This window comes from Protopterus annectens, chromosome 7.part0, assembly GCF_019279795.1.
Source record: "Protopterus annectens isolate FY-2018-M chromosome 7.part0, PAN1.0, whole genome shotgun sequence".
NCBI classification, from domain to species: domain Eukaryota; kingdom Metazoa; phylum Chordata; order Ceratodontiformes; family Protopteridae; genus Protopterus; species Protopterus annectens.
The window spans coordinates 17,674,641-17,698,768 of record NC_056739.1 but is presented as its reverse complement, the minus strand read 5'-3'; the positions used below and the strand labels follow the sequence as shown (position 1 = coordinate 17,698,768).

Sequence of the window (24,128 nt, the reverse complement as noted above, 5' to 3'; positions counted from 1 at the left end):
ACGTCTGGGATCTTTGTACATATAGGTGGGGTTTTTAAAAAGGGAATGTAATAACCCCTGGAAATGACACTTTTACCCAGGAATCCATTGTAATGTTTAGCCAGGTGTTTGGGTATAAAGCCAAGCGACCCCCGACTGCCTCCAGAGTAGGACAGCCGGGCTTCCTTTCAGGAACGCTGATAGGGCTTACCAGAGAACTGATCCCTGTCGCCCTGGTTTTGTGGACCGCCTCTGCCGTTTGGACGGCGTCTTTCATTTCTTCCCCCTCCTCTGCCTCTAGAGGGGGTATCAGTAGGTGTGTTTTGGAAAGCTCCTTGAGGTTTTTGGAACCACATTTTCTCACTTCGTTGCCCTTTGGGGTACGGTCTGGTTGGAGTGGAAAAACGGACCCCTACAGCAGACAAAGTCTTCCCTTCATGTTCACACCTAGTAAGTGTCTCCTTAACTTTGGGTCCGAACAAGGCGGACCCGTCGAATGGGGTATTGACAAATGAAGATTTATAGGCTTCCGCAAAGGAGCAAAGGCGCATCCAGGATTGCCTCCGAAGAGCTATTGCTGAGCCTGCAGCCCTACTCGATCCATCGGCAGCATACAAAATGAGACGCATGGATGAGTTTACTATCGAATTAAGGGTGTTGAGCTGTGCAGTCACCTTTTCAGAGACTGCATGAGCTGTATTACCCTGAAGAGCATCTCCCAGCTCTTTTATGAGATCTCGTTGAAGGCGGGTAAAATGTGTAAGGTAGTTGAGCGACCTCATGGAGAATGCTGCAGAACTAAATATGCGATGTTAAGTTGTCAATCTCACCTTTATTCTTGCTGGATGGGTTCGGAGCCGATCCTCGGCTCTGACTCGGCACTTGCTAAGCTCGAGAGCTAATTTTACCAGCTCGAGGCAACCCTATATCCCATGATGCAAGGTGGAGATTACTCCGATCTCGTTTGCCGCTTCGCTAATGAGGTGCCTTCTTTTACCAGCTCTTGGTAAGTGAATTTTTCAGAGACTTTAGTCTACCCCCCCCTTTAATTTTATATATATATATTATATTTTTATTAGTTATCGACTCACCTTAGCCCTATTCCCATCAGTGTTCCCTTCTTTTTGACTAAATATTCCCTTGTCCCTAGTCAGGCCTTAGGCCTTCCCCTCCCTAAATCTTTCCTGTCAGGGATTGTTTGTGTGTGACGGTGTGTTTTCCTTGGTTAATATAATTTAATTTAATTAAATTAGATTATTTTGTTGGACTGAGTGTTTTTGTGTGTGATTGTGTTACTGTTGTTCATCGACACAGTTATGTCGAAGGACACTAAGGTCTCAGGCTTCAAAAAGTGTGACTCGTGCTGTCAGAAGATGTCTCTGACAGACCGTCACACTTCTTGTGTTTATTGCCTGGGACCTTCGCACCTGCAGGACTCTTGTGCTATCTGTCATGCTTTCAGCCCAAGAGTCCTGCAGGAACGAAAAAATAAACTTATATTAAGGGGCTTATTAAAGCCAGAGAGCTCCCCGACTAAGTCGGTGCCGAAGAAGCCCTCGAAGCCTGTTAAGCCTTCGGCTCAAGCTTCCAAGCCGTCGGCTTCAGGTCCTTCATCACCAGGCTCGAGATTGGCTCTGGCCGGAGCCGATCTTTCCATGTCAGTCTCAGTATCGGCTCCATCCGGCGCCGATACTACCAGATCCAGACACTCAGTGTCGGCTCCGGCTGGAGCCGACGTAACTTCGGCTCCGATGGCTCCATTGATCTCAAAAAAGAGATCTCGATCCCCTTCAGTGGAATCCATACATTCGGCTCCGAGATCACCTTTGCTCTTGGAGCGGAGCCATCGTAGCCGATCTTCTCGGTCATCCAGGCTATCTGATCACGACCTTGAGAGAGTGGTGAGTAGACTGTTAAAGTCTCAGGCATTGGCCCAAATACTCCATAGCCCATCTCAACAGACGGTAGCTATATCACATCCACCGAGCATTCCTCCTCCGACTCTCTTACAGAGTTCGGAGCCGGAGCTCCTCGGAACCGGTACCGTTGTGACTTCAGAGTCGATACCACCCCTTTCGGCTCCGTCGTCCTCAGCTCCGATTTCCTCCTTGAGACCTTCATTGGAGGGATCCGGGCATCTAGTCTCTCTCGTCGGCTCCGAGGGGGCGAGTGGCATCGGACCCTTGTCCGACCCCGTTCTCCCTCTCGGAGCTTCGGCGTTGGTGAGCTCGGCCCCGACATCTGCCTCAGAGCCTTCCCTCTTGGTGAGGCCTGGGGTTCCTATCTCTTCGGAGAGGGAGCTTTCTGGTCTCTCTGACGGGGGAGCCTTCGAGGTGATGAGGAGTGTACTAGCCCCTGGGCTTAGTCAACGGACAGTTCCATCAGCTCCTCCCACTACAGTGCCTGCTGACGTCTCCTCCCACTCTCTTGCTCCCGGACCCAGACATCCAACGCCTCAGGTTTCCCCATTGGGAATATCTTCTTTTTCCAAGGCTTCTCCTGATCCGTCAGGAGAACCCCCGCGTAAGAGGACATGTAAGAGGAAACATTTAGACTCCCCTGAGTCTACTACATCAGATACTGACTTGGATGAGTCGGAGGGATCCCCAAGGTCCTCCTCTGAGGATGTCTCATTTTCAGACATCCTTGAAATCCTGAAACAGAGGGGGAACTGGCCTTCCCTTAATCCCTCCGAAGAAGAGTCAGTATGCCTGGAGGTGTTCGGATCTCGACCCTCCACCTCCTGGGTGTCTCTGCCTTTCGACCCTCTCATGGAGGTAGTGGCTTGGAAGGCGTGGATGGCTCCAGATTCGGTGGAACCTATCCCTAGGAGACCTTCAAAATTTATCACTGCCCCACAAGATAGACAATATTTGACAAAAGGTGTCCCAGTTGATGCCATGGTGGTGGCTGCTGCCACCAAGAAGGAATTAGCTGATCCTTCAGTACCTGGCCATCTTCCTAATAAAGATTCTAGGACTATGGATAGGTACGGTAAGCGGATTTTCTCTTCAGCGACTTTTGCTATGAGATCGCTGAACTACTTATGCCACTTCACCCGACTTCAAAGAGACGTTCTTAAAGAGTTGGGAGAAGTTTTACAGGATCCGTCAGCTGCTGGGTCTCAGGATAAGATTAGCTCACAGCTAGGAATCCTTAACTCCATTGCTAACTCCTCCATGCGGCTCATTTCTTATGCCGCCGATGGAGCGAGTAGGGCCGCAGGCACAGGAGTGGCTCTAAGGCGTCAGTCCTGGATGCGACTTTGTAATTTTGCGGACCCCTTCAAGGCGTCTTTCACAAACTCCCCCTTTGATGGCTCAACCTTGTTCGGTCCTCAAGTGAAAGACACTTTGACTAGATGCGAACAAGATGGCAAGACTCTTTCTGCCGTAGGAGTCCGTTTCTCCACCCCTTCTAGACCTTACCCCAAAGGACAGAAGGGAGGGAAAATGTGGTTCTGCAAATCTCAAGGAGTCACGCCTGATGCACTAGGTCAGTTTACCCCCAGAGGCAGAGGGGGTAACAACAACAGACGCCACCCTAGGGGCAGAGGGGGTCCGCAGAATCAGGGTAGCAGAGAGCCTCTTTCTAACAAACCCTTCCAGCATCCCTGAGATGTTGCCCGATTGTCCGCCTTCGGAGGCAGTCGGGGGGAAAACTATCGCTGTACCCAATAGCCTGGCTTTCCCTTTCTCAAGACAAATGTGTACAGTCAATTATATCCGAGGGTTACAGAATTCCCTTTATTCAAACCCCAATTCAACAAAAGGGAACCCTTCCAGACATTCCACCCGGTCTAAGGGAATTAGCAGTACTAGAAATATCAAAACTGCTAGTAAAAAGAGCCATCCAGCCAGTCCCAGCGGACCAAATAGGATCCGGAATCTACTCAAGGTTCTTTTTAGTTCCAAAAAAGACATGAGACTGGAGACCAATATTAGATCTCAGCAAACTCAACAAGTTTGTAAAGAAATCAAGATTCCGGATGGTCACGCTTCAGTCCATTCTGCCTTTTCTGGGCAAGGACAATTGGATGTGCTCGATAGATCTTTAGGATGCGTACTACCACATAAAAATTCACAGACGCTCCAGAAGATTTCTCCGCTTCTGGCTGGGGACCAGTCACTTCCAATTCAGAGCCCTGCCCTTTGGACTCACTACAGCCCCCAGAGTGTTCACCAAATGCATGGCAGTGGTTACGGCTCACCTGAGACGTCAGGGATTCCAGGTGTTTCCATATCTAGACGACTGGCTCCTCACTGCCACCACCAGGCATCAGCTTCTCCAAGCCAGAAATTACACCATTCACACTTGCAGAGGGCTAGGAATTTCTATAAATTTCGAAAAATCTGCCTTGTCGCCTTGTCAATATATTACTTTTATAGGCGCAAGATTGGACACCGTACAACTTTCAGCAAGGTTGACAGACCAAAGGATCTTGGACATTCAAAGACACGTCCAAGTGATTCTATTCAGCAAAAAAATTCAGGCCAGATTTGCACTGAAAGTACTGGGTCTTATGGCGGCTGCCATAACACTTCTTCCCCTCGCCCGCTTTTACATGCGGCTTCTACAATGGATGCTATTCACCCAATGGTCCTTTCAACAACTTCCCATGCGTCACGAGATCATAGTAACTCCAACTTGCAAAAAACATCTGACTTGGTGGATATCGTCCCCTCAAATCCATCAAGGCAGACCATTTGTTCCACTTGCCCCAGTTGCCACGGTTACATCGGACACCTCCCTGATAAGGTGGGAGGGGGGCATTATCAGAGCAGAATGGTCCATGGCACTTGGCAACCTTTCGAGTACCATCTGCACATAAATGTTCTGGAGATGAGAGCAGTGCTTTTAACGTTGCAAGCCCTCAACGACTCTCTTCCCCTGGGAACTATTGCAGTCCAAACGGACAATATGTCCGTAGTGTGGTATATAAACAAACAGGGCGGAACCAAGTCCTATCCACTGTGTCGAGAGGCTCTCAGACTTTGGCAATGGGCAATCTCCTCTCACCGGTTTCTGATAGCAACGCACATCCCCAGGAAATCCAACATAATAGCGGACAGATTGAACAGAGCTATTCTCATGCCTCACGAGTGGTCTCTCAAACAGTCAGTGACGGAAGAGATTTTTCAGAAGTGGGGTCTTCCTTGCTGTGACCTTTTTACTACACCTCAAAACAGCAAATGCCCAGACTTCTTCTCTCTCTTTCCCCTTCCAGGCCATCCCCCCAGAGACGCTCTAACCCAAGATTGGCCCCGGGGACTTCTTTATGCCTTTCCTCCTTTTCCACTGATACCTCAGCTAATTCAGAAAACAACCGCTTTGAGAGCCAAGTTGATTCTCATTGCCCCTTATTGGCCTTGACAGATATGGTTTCCGTTCCTACATCATTACCTCTTGGTACAGCCATGGCATCTGGACCCGGTTCCAGATCTTCTGACCCACCAGTCGGGTCAACTGCACCAATCCATACCCTCTCTCAACCTCACTGCTTGATTGCTCCACTTCCATCCTTAGCCAGGCTTCCTATGATTTCTAATCCTGTACGGGATATCTTAGTAGCTTCCCTAAAATTTTCTATCAGAAAGATTTACACTAGGAAATGGCGACATTTTTCTTTCCGGGCAAAAGCTAGGAACATAGACCCCTATACTGCTCCAATTCATTCGGTGTTGGACTTCCTAGCTGACATTTTTCATTCAGGATCCTCTTCTTCCACAGTGAAAGTTCAACTGGCAGCCATTTCAAATTTTCATATAGGCTTTTTTGGACCACAACATTATGTCACATAAACTTTGCAAGGCATTCCTTCGAGGTATCTTTTTATTGAAACCTCCTATTAGAGACCCCCCACCACAGTGGGATCTAAATTTAATTTTAACATCCTTAATTCTTCCCCCGTTCGAACCTGCGGCTGCCTGTTCTTTGAAATTGCTTTCTTGGAAGACACTTTTTCTAGTTGCCATTACATCTGCCAGAAGAGTATCTGAGCTTCATGCTCTCTGTGTTCGCCCTCCCTATCTAATATTCCACAAAGACAGGGTGTCCCTAAGAACTAATCCGTCTTTCTTGCCAAAGGTGGCATCACAAACTAACCTAGATCAATCCATTGATCTTCCAGTATTTTTTCCAAACTTTTCTGATAGAGCTGAACAAAAGTTACATTATCTCGATGTTCATCGTCAGCTTAGATATTATCTGGATAAGACAAAAATTTTTAGGAAATCTGATCAACTTTTTCTATCCTATGCAGAGAACAGGAAAGGCCTTCCAGTTTCTAAGGTAACTTTATCTAGGTGGCTGTCTTCTGTGATCACTTACATTTATCAGCTCAGAGGCAAAGAGTTGGATGTTATGTGATCCTATCTCGCCTACATTCTGACTGATGGGTTCGGAGCCGATCCCTCAGCTCCGACTCGGCACGCTTATGCTATAGAGCGAGGCCTCTAATTGGCTGAGCTATCTTTATCCCAGGATGCACCACCACTAATCCCCCAGATCTCGTTTGCCGCTTACAGAGCTTGGACGTGGTCTCAACGTTGGCTGGGCTAAGTACTATATTAATAGTCTCTTTTCCTGTCAGTAGTTCTCTCTTTTTAACCCAAAAGCTGTTTTAACGGCTATTTTTTGTGTACGAGTGTGTCTCTTGTTGTTTTATTGAATTTTGCTTTATTTTTCCTGTCAGAGAAGGTTCCGTTTAAGTTAGAGGGGCCTTCCCCTGTACTAACTACTTTAGTGGTTGTGTGTGGGTCAAGTACCCATTTGAGTTAGAGGGTCTTGACCCTCCTTGTTTTCTTCCCTTTTCTTTTTCTGTGTGTGTAAAAAAAAAAAAAAAAAAAAAAAAAAAAGTTTTTTTCAGTTTAAAATATTCTGAGTACGGGCATACTTATTTGTACCTGTGTCCTAAAACTGTCTTAAAGTTTACTGTTGTGGTCTGTTTTTTCTGCACAACTATGTCTAAGGAACATAAACCCTCCGGGTTTAAAAAGTGCACGAGGTGTGGGTTCAAAATGTCCATAACGGACGACCACTCCTCGTGCGTTTATTGTCTTGGCGCCAAACATCTCCAGGAATCGTGCAGTGTATGCCATGCGTTTTCCTCCCGAGTCCTCCAGGAGAGGAAAAACAAATTAATCCTTAAAGGATTAATCAAGCCTTCTTTCGAGGAGGCTTTATCTTCCTCTCCGTCTCCTTCTAAGAAGAGGAAAGCGCCGGCTCCGACCAGTCAGTCGGAACCGACGGCTAAAAAAGGTAAGCAGACTTCTCCATCGGCTCCATGGACTTAGGAGCCGAGGTCGGAACGGTCTGCCTCGATGCCTCCAGCCTCGACCCCTCTGGTTTCGGAGCCGAGCTCTGGAACATCGAGAGGCAGGTCACCCTCATCGGCTCCACTGATATTGGAGCCGATAAGGGTCATCGGCTCAGACACTTCCCCCTCGGAGCCGAAGTCCTTATCGGCGCCGAGGGAAATTTCCTTGAAGGTTTCCTCGGAGCCGATAATTGTGGAGTCCTTTCGGAGCCGGTCCCCGAGCCCTTCGGAGCCGATGGAGAAATCGGTTCGGGCCCGATCGGTATCCTCGAGATCTTCCAGGATGTCTGATTCGGACATCGACAGGGTACTCCTTCGACTTTTCCAGTCTCCGGTGTTCCAAAAGATGGTTTCGGCTCCAGCCCATTTGGCTTCGGAGCCGATGGTCCACTCCCTTACTGTACTTCCTCCTCCAACAGCTTCGGCACCGTTGGAGCAGGTTTTGGTGGAACCAGTGGAGGTGTTAGGGTCAGGCCCGACCCTTGCTCCGACTCCAGCTCCTGGGTCGGAGTTCAGTGCACGGACTTCTTCCTTCGGCCCTGGGGGGGAGGCTTCGGGATTGATACCTTCGGTCCCAAGTCTCCCTCTTGGTGCGTCGGCAGCGGGAGTACCGTTCACTGCCGTGGCCACAGAGGGGGGACCTTCCCATTATTCTGATGGTCCCGCCTTCAGGGCTATGAGGAGTGCTTTAGCCAAATCTTCATTGGCTACCTCCACAGTTTCCCCAGCTCCTTCCCTACATTTGGAGACTGGGTCGTTGGCAGTTCCCCTGTCAGCAGACAGCGGAGCCCCTGGGCCTCAGGTTACCCCCGCTGGGGTTTCTCCCCCTCCTGGAGGTCCTTCTGAAGCTTCTTCGGAAGAACCTCCCAGGAAGAAAACGTGCAAGAGGAAGCACGTTGACTCCCCTGACAAGTCTTTGACATCTGACACTGATCTCGATGATGCAGAGGGGTCCCCCAAGTCGTCCTCGGATGATGTCTCCTTTGCAGACATCCTGGAAGCCCTAAAACAACGAGGCAGCTGGCAGTCCAAACCTCCCTCTGCTGATGAGTCGGTGTTCCTGAAGGCCTTCGGGGCTCAGCCCTCTGCCTCCTGGGTGTCTCCGCCCTTTGACGAGCTCTTGGATTTGATCTGTCGAAGGGCGTGGGAACACCCGGACTCTGTGGAACCGGTGGCCGCTCATCCATACAAATTTCTTTCAGCACCCCCAGATAGAGAGTTCCTTACGAAAGATGTGGCTGTGGATGCTATGGTGGTGGCATCTGCTACACAGCAGGATGCAGCAGAGGCTTCTACGTCCGTCCATCCTCCTAATAAGGAGTCTACGAGCATGGATCGGTACGGCAAGCGCACCCTAAGTTCAGCGGCCTTTACCTTGAGGTCTCTGAACTACCTGACGCACTTTACGAGATTCCAGAGGGATCTGATTAAGGAGCTGTCCGATACCCTCTTAGGTAACCTGCCTGAGGAGCTGGCCCAAATGGTTGGATCTCAGCTGGCTACAATGTCATCCATTTCGAACTCGTCCATGAGGCTCATCTCGTATGCGGCCGAAGGGGCGAGTAGAGCGCAGTACAGGCATTGCTCTACGGAGACAAGCCTGGCTCCGCCTGTGTCATTTCGCGGAGGCCTTCAAGTCTTCATTCGCCGCCCCTTTGATGGGTCCTCCCTGTTTGGGCCCAAGGTGAAAGACACACTTACCGCTGTGAACAGGAGGGTAAGACTCTGACTGCCGTGGGGCACGATTTTCCACTCCCTTCGGCCTTATCCCAAGGCTAAAAGAGGAGGGAAGATGTGGTTCGGAGATCGCAGAAGTCTTACCCCTCTCAGCAGGAAGGTTCCCCTCCAGAGGCAGAGGAGGGGAAATTCATCAGGAAGACGCCGTCCCAGAGGCGGCAGAGGCCCCCGCAACACTGGCGACCGCGAGTCCTTTCGTGGCTCTTCAACCTTTCATAGTCCCTGACGGATTGCCCGACTGTGCTGCTCCGAGCCAGTCGGGTCGCCGAAGCACCTAAAGGCGTGGGAAGGGATCACTCAGGACCGGTGGGTGCTCGGAATTATCGCCGGAGGTTACTCCATCCCATTCTGTTGTCCCCCCCCCTCAGTCCAAAAGAATCCCGGACCCGCCACCCAGTCAACGGGATACCGCAGCCATAGAAATTTCAAAACTGCTGCAAAAGGGGCCATCCAACGGTCCCCGCAGACCAGATCGGATTAGGGACTTACTCAAGATTCTTTTTAGTGCCAAAAAAGACCAGGGACTTGAGGCCCATTTTGGACCTAAGCAACCTAAACCGTTCAGTCAAGAAGTCCATGTTCCGAATGGTCACTTTACAAACCATTCTCCCGTTGTTGGAGAAAGGTGTTTGGATGTGCTCCATAGACCTCAAGGACGTGTATTACCATATCAAAATACATCAAACGTCCAGGAGACACTTGCGCTTCAGCCTAGGAAGCAGTCATTTTCAGTTCCGTGCGCTGCCCTTTGGTCTCATCACAGCCCCCAGGGTGTTCACCAAATGCTTGGCAGTAGTGACTGCTCACTTGAGGAGTCTAGGATTCCAGGTGTTTCCGTACCTAGACGACTGCTGTGTTTCCGTACCTAGACGACTGGCTTCTAACTGCCACCTCCAAGCATCTACTTCTACGGAGCCTGCAAGCCACAACATCACTGGGCAATTCCCTCGGAATCACCTTCAATTGGCCAAAGTATGTGTTACGGCCATCTCAAAGAATAAGATTCATAGGGGCAGAGATAGATTCAAACCAGATGCGGGTCTATCTACCTGCAGACAGAATTCAAATCATACAAAATCAGGTTCGAGCCTTACTCCCCAGGTCCAAAGCCCCAGCCAGAATGGTCATGCAACTGTTGGGATCGATGTCTGCCACAGTTCTGCTAGTTCCCTTGGCAAGGTTACACATGAGAATCCTCCAGTGGCTTCTTTCAACTCAGTGGTCCTTTCAGGAACTCCCTCTCAATCATCTAATATGGATCACAGAATCTTGCAGACGGGACCTTTGCTGTTGGCTAGTGTCCTCCAATTTGGATCAGGGACGACCCTTTGTTCTTCCTCCTCCGGCGGCCACTTTGACCACGGACGCCTCCCAGACGGGGTGGGGGGGGCATTCCCTGGGCAGGTCAGTCCAGGGCAAATGGCATCCGGAAGAGACCTCTCTCCACATCAACATCCTAGAAATGAGGGCAGTACTCCTGTCCCTTCAAGCCCTTCACTATTACCTCCCTCAGGGCGTTATTGCTGTTCACTCGGACAACATGTCAGTTGTCTGGTACCTGAACAAGCAGGGAGGGACCAGATCCTATCCTCTTTGCAGAGACGCGATGAGGGTCTGGGAATGGGCAGTCTCGACCAAACGCTTCCTAGTGGCTACACACATACCGGGCAAATCCAATGTCATAGCCGACAGGTTGAGCAGAACCATCCTCTCTCCTCATGAATGGTCTCTGAACATGACTATTACAAGACAGATTTTCAGCGAATGGGGAGTTCCGTGCTGCGACCTCTTCGCGACTCCTCTGAATGCGAAGTGCAAAGATTTTTCTCCTAACCCCGGCTCCGGGGAAGAGCCCTATGGACGCGTTAGTCCATCCTTGGCCCACCGGCCTGCTTTATGCCTTCCCTCCAGTTCCTCTCCTACCCAAGGTAATTCAGAAGGCTTCTCTCTTAGGGAGCAAGATGATCTTAATTGCTCCTTACTGGCCTCGTCAAGTCTGGTTTCCCTATCTTCGGAAACATGCTCTGGAAGGTCCATGGTTCCTGGACCAGGTCCCAGACCTACTGATTCATCAGTTGGGACTACTACACCAGTCCCTACACACATTAAGATTGACGGCCTGGCTCCTCCTCTTCCAACCATAGTCAGGAGACATGCACTAGACCCAGATGTAGTGCACATATTGTCTTCAGCCCACAAGTCTGCTACGAAGAAACTGTATTCTAGCAAATGGAAAAGATTTGCTATATGGGCTCAACTCCGGGGCCTGGACCCCATTTCAACTCCCGTAGCAGAAGTACTCAAGTTCCTAACCTCTCTTTTCAACCAAGGCTCTTCTATTTCTACCATCAAAGTACAATTGGCAGCGATTTCTAATTTTCATGAATCCATAGACCCACCCTTAATGAGCAACAGGTTGTGTAAGACCTTCTTGAAAGGTGCTGCTCTATTAAGACCTCCAGTTTCTCATCCTGCACCTCCATGGGATCTCGATATAGTATTACGTGCCTTGACTTCTTCCCCCTTTGAACCGGCAGCTACCTGTGATTTAAAGTTTCTATCATGGAAGACAGCTTTTCTAGTGGCAATTACTTCAGCCAGAAGGGTTTCAGAACTTCAAGCTTTGTCAGTGAAACCCCCGTACTTGGTTTTTCATACAGACAGAGTTTCCCTCAGACCAAATCCTTCTTTTGTTCCTAAAGTCTGTTCTACTTTATGCTTGCAACAGTCATTAGAGCTCCCAGTTTTTTCCCAAAATACTCCAATAAAGCGGAATTTATTTTCCACACACTAGATGTCCACAGACAGTTACGTTTTTATTTGGACAGGACCAAACAATCAAGGAAGACAGATCAGTTGTTTGTGTCCTTTGCAGAAAACAAATTGGGCAACGCGGTCACAAAGGTCACTATTGCCAAATGGATCAGGGACTGTATTACTCAAGCTTATGTTTATTCTAACAAGGAGCTTTCCACCTCTGTCAAGGCTCATTCTACAAGGGCTATGGCTACTTCGGTAGCATTTCATTCTAAACTTGCTATTAGTGACATTTGTGCTGCGGCTACATGGTCTTCCCCGCAAACCTTCATTTCTCACTACAAATTAGATGTGGCATCTAGAGAACGAGCTTCATTTGGTTCCACAGTGCTCAGGAGTGTTTTCCAATGAGCCACCCGGGATTTAGGTGCTAGGGACGCTGTCCCATCAGTCAGAATGTAGGCGAGATAGGATCACATAACATCTTTTAGTTGTGTACTCACCATAACTTCAGATGTTTGGGATCCATCTCGCTCATTCTAATAACCCACCCTCCTTCCCCCTTCCTTGGAGATCAGAGGATATCAGAAGGTCCGAATCCTGTTGTTTCATCTTGAAACATCTAACAATGTTATATGATCAAGCTGTGCATGTGTGCATGAATGCGGACAAACAAGATCTGGGGGATTAGTGGTGGTGCATCCTGGGATAAAGATAGCTCAGCCAATTAGAGGCCTCGCTCTATAGCATAAGCGTGCCGAGTCGGAGCCGAGGGATCGGCTCCGAACCCATCAGTCAGAATGTAGGCGAGATGGATCCCAAACATCTGAAGTTATGGTGAGTACATAACTAAAAGTTTCTAACCCAAAAGCCCATTCTACCAGAGCTCTAGCTACATCTACAGCTTTTCAAGCTAGACTTCCTATAGACACTATTTGTGCAGCAGCCACATGGGCCTCTCCTCATACCTTTGTTTCACATTACAAATTAGATTTGGTCTCCAGAGACAGAGCAAATTTTGGTTCCACCGTTCTCAAGAGTCTGCTCCATTGAGCCACCCAGGATAGAGGTGCTAGGGACGCGGTCCCATCCAGCAAGAATGAAGCCGAGATTGACAACTTAACATTTAGAAGTTATGTACCTACCATAACTTTCCATGTTAGTTGTCTTCTCTCGCCTTCTTTCTTGCGTTCCGCCCTCCATCTCCCTAGCCTGGTCAGACCGGGAAGATTATACATCTTCTATTAAGACGTTATTACCTTTTTCTAGCTGTTCAACTCCAAGTGTCACTAGATTATGTTGATCCTTTCTAGCGGGTTATGATGTTATTTAGTATCCTTATTTTCTTCCTCCTCTTAAGTTGGAAGAAAATACTGCTATTTCTTTAGCTACCAAACGAGATCTGAGTAATCTCCGCCTTGCATCATGGGATATAGGGTTGCCTCGAGCTGGTAAAATTAGCTCTCGAGCTTAGCAAGTGCCGAGTCGGAGCCGAGGATCGGCTCTGAACCCATCCAGCAAGAAAGAAGGCGAGAGAAGACATCTAACATGGAACATTATGGTAGGTACATAACTTCTAATTTCCTATACCTGTCCATCATCCTAGAATCTCTATTAGGAGGATGGACAGCAGAAGAGGTTTCCGACATCTCTTTCTTGGTGGCCACCGCCACCACCATGGCATCAACTGTGACTCCTTTTGTAAGAAAGGCCTTGTCAGTGGTGGAAGTAATAAATTTATTTGGCCTCCGAGGGACCGGTTCCACTGAGTCAGGAGACTCCCCTGCCCTTCGAGCAACTAGCTCCATCAACTCATCGAAGGGCGGAGTAACCCAGGAGGTGAATGGCTGAGATCCAAAGGCCTTCAGGAGAACCGACTCATCCTTAGAAGGGGCAAGGGACTGCCAATCACCCATCTGCCTTCAAATTTCCAATATGTCTGCGAATGAGACATATTCTGAGGGGGATCGTGGGGAACCTTCTGATTCCTCCAAGTCTGTATCCGATGTCAGAGATTCCTGAGGGGAATCCAAGTGCCTCCTCTTGCACAATCTCTTCATAGGAACTTCATCGGTGGGGTCGTCCGGTGAAGGCCTAGAGAGGAGGGGCCACCCAATGGGGATACCTGAGGTCCTGGATCTCGACGCTTCGTGGGGATCTGCGGGGAAGAGGTAGAATGAGGCCCCTTTGGGGAAGGGGAAGACAGATCCGAGGAGATAGTGGTCTTGGCAGCCATGACCTTCCTCATGGCATCGAAAGCACCAGAATCCCGGTCCGAGAATTCATTTGGTTCCGAAGAGACCGGCAGTTCTCCCCGGACCGAGACCCCCCGCTCCAATCCAGAGGACGGGGCCGAGGCCACCTGCGCCGAAGCCCCAAGTGGAAGAGTCGGAACTGAGGTATCAGTTCGACTCTCCACCCCGGAGCCAGCGAGGGACTGTCAGCCCCGAGACTCCCCGGTCAGGTCCAAGGAGATCAAGGTCGATGGAGGCGAGGAAGGAGGATCGAACCTCGGCTCCAAGGGTTCTACCAGTATCGGTTCCATCTGCCCCCGGCTCCGAATGCTTGATTGGCTTCGGAGGAGGAGGTGGAGAAGCCATGGGAGGGATTTCAGGCTTCGAAGCTGAATGGCTCGAAGCAGAAAGCATTTTGGCCAGGGCCGGGTTCTCTAAAAGCCTCTTGACCACTCGGTCCAGATCCACATCGGAAAGCCTGGAAGAATGAGTCGAGGGATGGGTCGAAGGGGCCGAAGGTGGAATGGATTGAAGGATTGGAGACTGAGGGGTCTCCAATATCAGTTCCACAACTGGACCCCGAGGTAAGGACTCGATACACGGGTCCAAGGACTGTGGAGCCGATGCACGGACCATACTTGAGGAACTCGGAGCCGATGACTTGGGCTCCGAGGATCCTTTGGAAGACTTCGACCCCTTCGAAGCCTTGGAAGAGGTGTCAGCCTTATCTAAAGAAGCCTGAAATTCAGGCTTCAGGAGTCCTCTATCCACCAGTTTCCTGCGTCTTTCCAGAAGGACCCTGGCGCTAAAGGAATGGCAGATAGAGCACACCTCTTGTAAATGTACAGCGCCCAAACCGTACACGCAGGTGGAGTGGTTGTCTGTAACCGACATTTTCTGACCACACACACACCTTTTAAACCCTGACTTTTGTTTTTCTGACATGTCTAAATCTATAATAACTAGTACAAAAAACAAATATAATATGAGTAAATATATATATATATATATATATATATATATATATATATATATATATATATAAACACTCTATAAGTCACTCTACATATTATGAATAATAGTTCGGTTAACTAGAAAAAGTATACTACTATAAGATATAAACTAAAAAAATCCAAAAAAACGTTTCTGAAACCAAGAACACCAATACCACGACAGGAATCCAGTCGATGTAAAACCTTCTTTATTTGCGTTAAAATCAGCCAATACGTCCCTATAGCACCACAGATAATCCAACAATTGATGCAGCCAGAACGGCCCAAAGCCACCACAGATAATTTAAAAGTTGAGAGTGCTTTCCCTTTGCCCAGTGCAAAGCTTCATCAGAACAAACAATTCCAAGCAAATCAGTGAATATATAACTTCCTGTTCAATTAATCAATTAAATCATTGCAATACCATTATGTTGTTCATGTTCCATATGCTATACTTATGCAAAAAATGTAGAAATGTGATATTTAAGAAAGGTTTACAACCCAAATATATAAATAGCAAGACATTTCAAATGCTCACGGAATGTTGTAAAAACTGATGTGATAGTGTTCAATCTCGCCGTTTGTTCTTACACATGGGTTCGGAGCCGATCCTCGGCTCCGTGCCGGCCTCTTGCAAGCTCTGCATCGAGAAGAAGCTCGAGACAATCTAATACCCACAATCCCCCTCTGCCTTTACCTCAGATCTAGTTTGCCGCTGCTGCATACGCATCGTTGGGAGCTAGCTCGAGAGTTTCTAAGCTAAGATATAACTTTTTTTGTTGTATTTTATCAAGAAATATATTCTAGTTGATATTATCTGTATTAACAAGTGTGATTGTGTTGTGGTTCCGTAATTCCTTGGTACCGTTAACCTTATTTTCGGTATTTTTGTATCGGGGCCTACTCCCTTCACATCTACCATATTGAGGCAATTTAACCGGATTTGACATTAACCTGATTGTGACTTTTTACTCGGATTGACTGTGTTTTTCTGTAGTTATATATTGTTATACTATGTCGGAGAAAGCAAAGTCTGGTTTCAAACGTTGTCAGTGTGGCCAAAAAATGTCGGTCACTGACAACCACAGTTCCTCGTCTACTGCCTTGGCCCTCTTCACTTACAAGAGGATTGCTCCATCTGTCACTCTTTTAGTGGGAGGGTCATGACAGATAGGCGCAGGAAACTGATGGACAGAGGTCTACTGAAACCAGCTTTCCAAGAGGCTTTGGATGCTTCTGACCAGGCATCGAAGTCCTCTAAGGAATCGAAGACGTCGGAGCCTAAGTCATCGGCTCCGAGCTCTTCTTCAAAGGTTAGATCACCGGTTCCACAGACTTCGGGGCCGAGTGTTCAACTGGTGTCGGTTCCTGAGCCTCGAGTCTTGGAACCGGTGATGGAGCTCCCTCCTTCGGCCATATTGAGGTCGGCTCCGTCTTTGGTTCCTTCGACCCGTTCTTCCTCCAAACTTTCGGATGTCGATGTGGATCGCGTGGTGCAGAAGTTGTTGGAGCATTCGGCCCTCTCTAAACTTATTTCGGTTTCCACCCAGTTGGTGTCGAAACTTGAGGGCCTTCCTGTATCTCCATCCATTCCTCCTCCGAGACCGATTCAGTCTTTGGAGCCGGAAGAGGCTGATCTGCTGATTGTGGAGCCCTCGGGTCCAGAACCGTCCTTTCTCGGTCTGTTCCCTCACCTCGACTCCGTCGGACCGGTACCGAGTCTCGAGCCGACGGTCTGTTCTTGGTTCCGGGGCGAGAGTCGAACCGGCGTGTCGGTTCCGACTCTCCCCTCGGGGCCTCGGCACGGATCGATTCGGCTCCGTCCTCGGGTCGATGCCTTCGGTGCCCGTGTCGGGATTCTTCCCACTTCTTCGGAACCGGGGACTCTTCGATGCGGGACCGGGGCGTTCGACCTGATGAGGAAGGTGTTGTCTACCCAGACAACCACATCAGTGGAAGCAGTTTCTCCTCCCCATAAAGGGCCTTTGTCTTCATCTGCACCCACGGCCACATCCAAGCGTCGGGCACCAGTGTCTCAGCCACCCCTGGAGGTGCCCCTCTTCCTCCGAGGCTTCTTCGGATGCTCCCCACGAGGAAGTCCCTAGGAAGAGACTGTGTAAGAGGAGACACTTGGATTCTCCACAGGAATCCATAACATCTGATACTGACTTAGATGAGTCAGAGGGGTCCCCTAAGTCACCTTCGGAAGATGTCTCTTTTTCAGACATTTTGGAGATCCTGAAACAGAGAGGTGACTGGCAGTCCCTTCCCCCTTCTGAGGATGAGTCAGTTCTGCTGAAGGCATTTGGTGCTCGCCCTTCCTCCTCCTGGGTCACTCCGCCCTTCGACGAACTAATGGAACTTATTGCTCAAGGGCGTGGAGGCTCCTGACACAGTGGAACCTGTTCCAAGGAAACCGAACAAGTACATCACAGCACCTCAGGATAAGTCCTACCTTACAAAAGGAGTTCCAGTAGACGCTATGGTGGTGGCTGCAGCCACGAAAAAGGAGATGTCGGAGTCTTCTTCGTCTGTCCATCCGCCTAATAAAGATTCTAGGACGATGGATAGATATGGGAAGCGCATTTTAGTTCAGCGGCTTTTTCCATGCGGTCCCTGAACTATTTGACCCATTTTACACGTCTGCAGAGGGATCTAGTCAAAGAGTTGGGAGATACCCTCCAGGGTACTACAGATGCAGCTGTCTCAGAGAAAGTGACAGCGCAACTTAATACCCTAACATCGATTGTTAACTCGTCCATGAGGCTGATTTCTTACGCAGTCGAAGGTTCGAGTAGGGCAGCAGCTTCAGCGATTGCTCTTCGTAGACAATCCTGGATGCGCCTATGCTCCTTTGCGGAAGCCTTCAAGTCTTCCTTTACAAACGCCCCATTTGACGGTGCCACTCTTTTTGGCCCCAAGGTAAAGGAGACCCTTACCCGGTGTGAACAAGAGGGAAAGACTCTGTCTGCTGTCGGAGTCCGTTTTTCCACCCCAACTAGACCGTACCCCAAAGGGCAACGCGGTGGGAAAATGTGGTTTCGAAAACCCCAAGGGTCTTTCTCAGGCACACAGGGTGATGCCCCCTCTAGAGGCAGAGGAGGGGGCAGAGGTGGAAGACGCCGCCCTGGCAGCAGAGGGGGTCTGCAACATCAAGGTGACAGAGATACACTCCCTGGTAAACCTTTCCAGCACTCCTGAGAGGAGGCCCGACTGTCCTGCTCTGGAGGCAGTCGGGGGTCGCTTAGCTTTATACCCTCAGGCCTGGCAAGGTATAACTACAGACAAGTGGGTAAAAAGCGTAGTTACCAGAGGTTACTCCATTCCCTTCCTATCCTATCCCATTCCAAAGAAAAGACTCCCAGATGTACCGCCCCATCTGCGAGAGCCAGCAGCTTTAGAAATTTCAAAGCTGCTAGAAAAAAGAGTCATCCAGCCAGTCCCAGCGGACCAGCAAGGATTCGGGACTTACTCAAGGTTCTGTTTAGTTCCAAAGAAAACAGGGGACTGGAGGCCCATTCTAGACCTAAGCTACCTCAATACTTTCGTCAAGAAAGAAAAGTTCCGAATGGTCACGCTTCAATCGATCCTTCCATTCTTACAGAAGGACGAGTGGATGTGCTCAATAGATCTGGAGGATGCATACTACCACATCAAAATGGCCAGGGCATCCAGAGATCATTTGCGCTTCCGGCTGGGAGCCAGTCACTTTCAATTTCGAGCCCTGCCCTTTGGTCTGACCTCAGCCCCCAGGGTCTTCACCAAATGTATGGCAGTGGTAGCGTCTCACTTGAGACGTCAAGGATTCCAGGTGTTTCCGTATCTGGACGACTGGCTCCTTTCGCCACCACCGGCGTCAACTACTGCAGGCCAGAGACTATGTTCTTCAACTGTGTGTTCACCTAGGGATCTCCGTAAATTTCGGAAAATCCTTACTTCAGCCATCACAAAATATCTTGTTCATAGGAGCAGAGTTAAACACACGTCAATTAATTCTGAAGCTCCCCCCAGAAAGGATATTATCACTGCAGACTCACATACGTCTTCTACTCTTGTCAAGGAAATCTCCTGCAAAACTAGTTCTGAAGGTGTTGGGCCTCATGTCAGCCTCCCTTATTGCAATTCCCCTGGGAAGGCTGCACATGAGAGTCCTACAATGGCTACTGTTTGCTCAATGGTCATTTCAACAACTACCTCTAACACACGAGATTCTTATAACAAAGACTTGCAAAACAGATCTAAACTGGTGGCTTCAAACGTGCAACCTTTCCCAGGGGAGGCCGTTTGTGCTACCCACGCCCACAGTTGGGTGACCACGGACGCTTCCCTGATAGGGTGGGGGGGCATCTTTCAGGGACAGACAGTCCAAGGCGAATGGACCAATTTGGAGTACAATCTGCACATCAATGTTCTAGAGTTGAGGGCAGTGTTTCTAGAGTTGCAACACTTTGCTCCCCTCCTTCCTCTAGGGACTATTGCAGTTCAGACGGACAACATGTCGGTAGTCTGGTACATAAACAAACAAGGGGGAACCAAGTCCTATCAACTATGCAGAGAGGCCATGAGAATTTGGCAGTGGGCGGAGACCACGGGTCGCTTTCTAATAGCAACGCACATCGCGGGGTCATCCAACGTCATAGCCGACAGGCTGAGCAGAGCAATTCTGTTACCGCACGAGTGGTCTCTAAAACAGTCAGTGGCGGAAAGGATTTTTCGCACGTGGGGCCAGCCTTCCTGCGACCTGTTTGCGTCTCCAATGAATGCCAAATGCAGGAGCTACTTTGCCCTACTACCCCTCCAGGGAAGTCCCCAGGGACGCACTGGTTTACGATTGGCCCCGGGACTCCTATATGCATTTCCCCATTTCCTCTGATATCAAGTTTCTCCAGAAAGCCAGGAACCTACACAGGACGATAATCCTCATTGCTCCATTCTGGCCTCGTCAAATTTGGTTTCCCTTTCTAAAAATACACTGCATTCGGGGACCCTGGATTCTGGACCCAGAGCCAGATCTATTGACTCACTCGTCAGGGGTTCCCCATCCCGCGCTCCTGTCACTCCATCTAGCAGCTTGGCTGCTCCATTCCCAACTTAGCCAGGTCTGATCTTTTGTCACCAGCAGTCCAGGATATATTAGTGGCTTCGCATAAAGCTTCCACTACAAAGACATATACTAGCAAATGGAAAGCGGTTTATATTCTGGGCAATACACACCATGTGGATCCCTTTATAGCTCCTTTGAATAAGATATTAGAGTTCTTAACAGACTTATTTCATCAGGGTGCTTCTCCTGCTACTCTAAGAGTTCAATTGGCTGCCATTTCAATTTCCATGTGGAAGAATGTGGAGCTCCTATTATGGCTCACAGACTTTGTAAAGCCTTTTTAAAAGGAGTTTTTCATATTAGACCACCGGTCAGATCTCCCACGTCACCTTGGAGACTAAACTTGTTGCTATCTAAATTAATGTTGCCCCTTTGAACCTGCCTCTTCTTGCCCATTAAAATTTTTGTCCTGGAAAACTCTCTTTCTGGTAGCCATTACTTCTGCTAGACGAGTGTCTGAACTTCAGGCTCTCTCCATCAAGCACCCTTATTTGATCTTTCACTCTGACAGAGTTTCTCTTGAACCAATTCATCCTTCCTCCCTAAAGTGTGTTCCATTAACAATATTAATCAGTCCATTGAATTACCCACTTTCTTCAAAACCACTCCAACAAAATGGAGTATATGTTACACAAATTGGATGTTCACAGACAGCTAAGGTTTTATTTGGATAGAACAAAAGATCACAGGAAAACAGATCAACTCTTTGTGGCTTTTGCTGATAGCAGGAAAGGACTTGCAGTTACCAAAAGAACTCTTTCTAAATGGTTAACAGATTGTATAATCTATGTCTACGATTCTGCAGATCAACCCCTTTTACACAAACCCAAAGGACATTCCACAAGATCGGTATCTACGTCTTTGGCTCATGCAGCTCGCCTACCTCTGGATGCTATTTGTGCGGCTGCTACCTGGTCTAAGCCACATACATTTATTTCTCATTATAAAGTAGACAAGGTTTCTAGGGACAGGGCAACCTTTGGTTCCACTGTGCTCAAGAACGTCCTCCCGTGAGTTCCTCAAGATCAAGGAGCTAGGGACGCTACCCATGTGTAAGAACAAACGGCGAGATTGAACACTATCACATATAGAAGTTATGTCCTTACCATAACGTTCCATGTGGAGTGTTCATCTCGCCTTTGTTCTTACAGTCCCACCCTCCCACCCTTAGGAAGAACGTTCTTTGATGCCTGGCCAGAAGCATTTTTTGCTACTGCTATTATTCTGTGTACATAGTTGGTATACACATATATGTTATATGTGTCTGTTTAGATATGTTATGTGTGTAAGCATGAATGTGCTTTTATATAGATTGGTTTGCTTGCAAACTAGATCTGAGGTAAAGGCAGAGGGGGATTGTGGGTATTAGATTGTCTCGAGCTTCTTCTCGATGCAGAGCTTGCAAGAGGCCGGCACGGAGCCGAGGATCGGCTCCGAACCCATGTGTAAGAACAAAGGTGAGATGAACACTCCACATGGAACGTTATGGTAAGGACATAACTTCTATTTCGCTGAACTAATACATGTATAATAATAAGGTTATACATGAACAAACTGTTTTTAGTTCAGCGAACAGTTTTTACAACACTCCGCGAGCATTTGAATTGTCTTGCTATTGATATATTTTGGTTGTAAACCTTTCTTAAATATCACATTTCTACATTTTTTGCATAAGTATAGCATATGGAATATGAACAACATAATGGTATTGCAATGATTTAATTGATTAATTGAACAGGAAGTTATATATTCACTGATTTGCTTGGGATTGTTTGTTCTGATGAAGCTTTGCACTGGGCAAAGGGAAAGCGCGCTCAACTTTTAAATTATCTGTGGTGGCTTTGGGCCGTTCTGGCTGCATCAGTTGTTGGATTATCTGTGGTGCTATAGGGCCATATTGGCTGATTTTAACGCAAATAAAGAAGGTTTTACATCCACTGGTCCTGGTCATTCCTGTTGTGGTCTTGGTGTTCAAGATATAAACTAAACTACTCTAATGTGTATAACACCCACACACACACACCGGCTGACAGAGTCCTGTCACGCCCAAAAGAAAGAATAACTGTAATAGAAAATTAAGATCACTGGCCCTAGCTAACTCCGAGCTGTTGATCCATTGCAGCGGCAAACTAGATCTGGTGACTCATAGCAAGGCATCATGGGATATTCACTGGGTCTCGAGCTTCTCTGAGAGTCTGAGCTTGAAAAGCGTCCTATTCAGAGCCGAGGGATCGGCTTCAACCCACTTGTAAGAACAAAACAGCGAGATAGAACAACTTCACATTAAATATTTTACCTACAACCTTAATTCCGCTAATGTTTTTTTCTCATAGACAAACAAGAGCCGAGGATTTAGGGAACTGCATTATGGATAAGGGAGAATGCCCACAAGCTGTGTTGAAGGCCTTGAGCTTTTGAAAAAAGCCAAGACAGATCTGATGGATCGGATCCGACCCACAAGTGAGAATAAAGGCGGAAATGGACAACACACATGGAACGTTATGGTAAATATATAACTTTTTTTTTTCTGTCACTCTGTGTATAATGTCATTTTTATATGCCTTTGTATCCTCAAGCCAACAGTGATTATTCACTTTGTGTATAATATACTTATATATAGATATATAGATATATATATATATATATATATATATATATACATATATATTGCATTCTGACACTCACTTTGTATATAATGTCATGTATGCATTGTGTTTTCCATGTGCTAAGACTGAAATAGGTCCAGTAGGATCAGTGGTCTACCCTGTTAAATTCAAAATAAAATAAAAAATAAAATAAATTTGTGTAATTGTGTTTGTGTAAGATACTTACTGCGACAAGAGATATTTGAAGAGTGATCATTATCACAGCAAAGCTTCCCTCTTCATATATGGAACATTGTAAATAGTCATGAAACAGGTTTTACTGTTTTTTTTTTCAGAACTTATTGTTGCATTACCTTTATAGGTGATTTTTAACACCTTATACATACAACTTCAGGTTGTCTACCATAAGCATAGTTCTCAAGGTGGAGATAGCCTTAGTGAACTGAAAAGACCACATGCTAATGCTATAGTTATGTGGGAGTCTCATCCCAAAAGAGTGAGTTCCTTTACCAGTAAGAGGTCAGCTTTGTCTTTTGCAGGAAAGGAAAACAGTTTTGGAGACCAGCACAACTTGTTTTCTCAAAAATGTAATATTACAGGAAATATATTGCATGATTTGTATTTTATTGTAGTAGCTGAATAACTCCCTAATACTGCTGGAAGTATCTCTGTTTGAAGGTGGGCACTTTTGGTGACTACCTCACACAGTTTTACTGAGTACCTCAAATAAATGTACTTTTCCTGTATGTAGTTTCATGGTTCTTTGTTACTGCATCATGAGGCCATACAAAGCCCACATTTTGAATAAAGTTGTTCCAGTACTTGTGGATGTAATTATGCAGCAGAACTGTAGCTTAAATACTTCACCAACATGTGTATAGACAAAGTTCAAGGCTGAGTATTCTAAGCAGCAACTAAGTGGTTCATGTTATGATCTTGTAAGATGCCCTATACTGTCTGAAGTGTCTTACCCCTTAAGATGTAGGTATGCTATAACAATGAATGAGTGGCCAGTAAAACTTTAACACAAATTGTATTATGGAAGACTCACTTATTTTAATAATTGCATGTTCTTTGTTTTAAGTAAAAGAAGAATCAGAGAAGAGAGAACAACTTAGAAAGGAGTACCAGACTGAATTAAATAAAATGGAAAATGAGGCAAGTCTTTGTGTATAATTCTGCATTATGTTTTTGGTAGTTTTTTTTTAAATTGCTGAGTTAGTAAAAATCAGTATTAAGCTGTGCACAGAGTTTAGTTATTCATAACACAACTGACAACAACAGATTACGTGTTAATAATAAAAATTCAAGAGCATTTTCCAATGCCATCTTCATGCTTTATACATTTTTCTTCATAACTTTGATATTAGTCTGTATATCATGTCTTCATATTTTTCATTA

The 24,128-nt window shown here is 47.3% G+C and overlaps 1 protein-coding gene across 1 annotated transcript in view; it reads left to right on the top strand.

The window, feature by feature from the left end:
• LOC122805772 (synaptonemal complex protein 1-like) overlaps window positions 1–23,903 on the top strand; it is a 2,217,039-nt gene extending 2,193,136 nt beyond the window's left edge. The window contains exon 8 of the mRNA XM_044076040.1: window positions 23,812–23,903. Within this exon, the coding sequence (XP_043931975.1) occupies window positions 23,812–23,903 (92 nt within the window). The remainder of the gene's footprint in view (window positions 1–23,811) is intronic.
• Window positions 23,904–24,128: the final 225 nt, after the last annotated feature.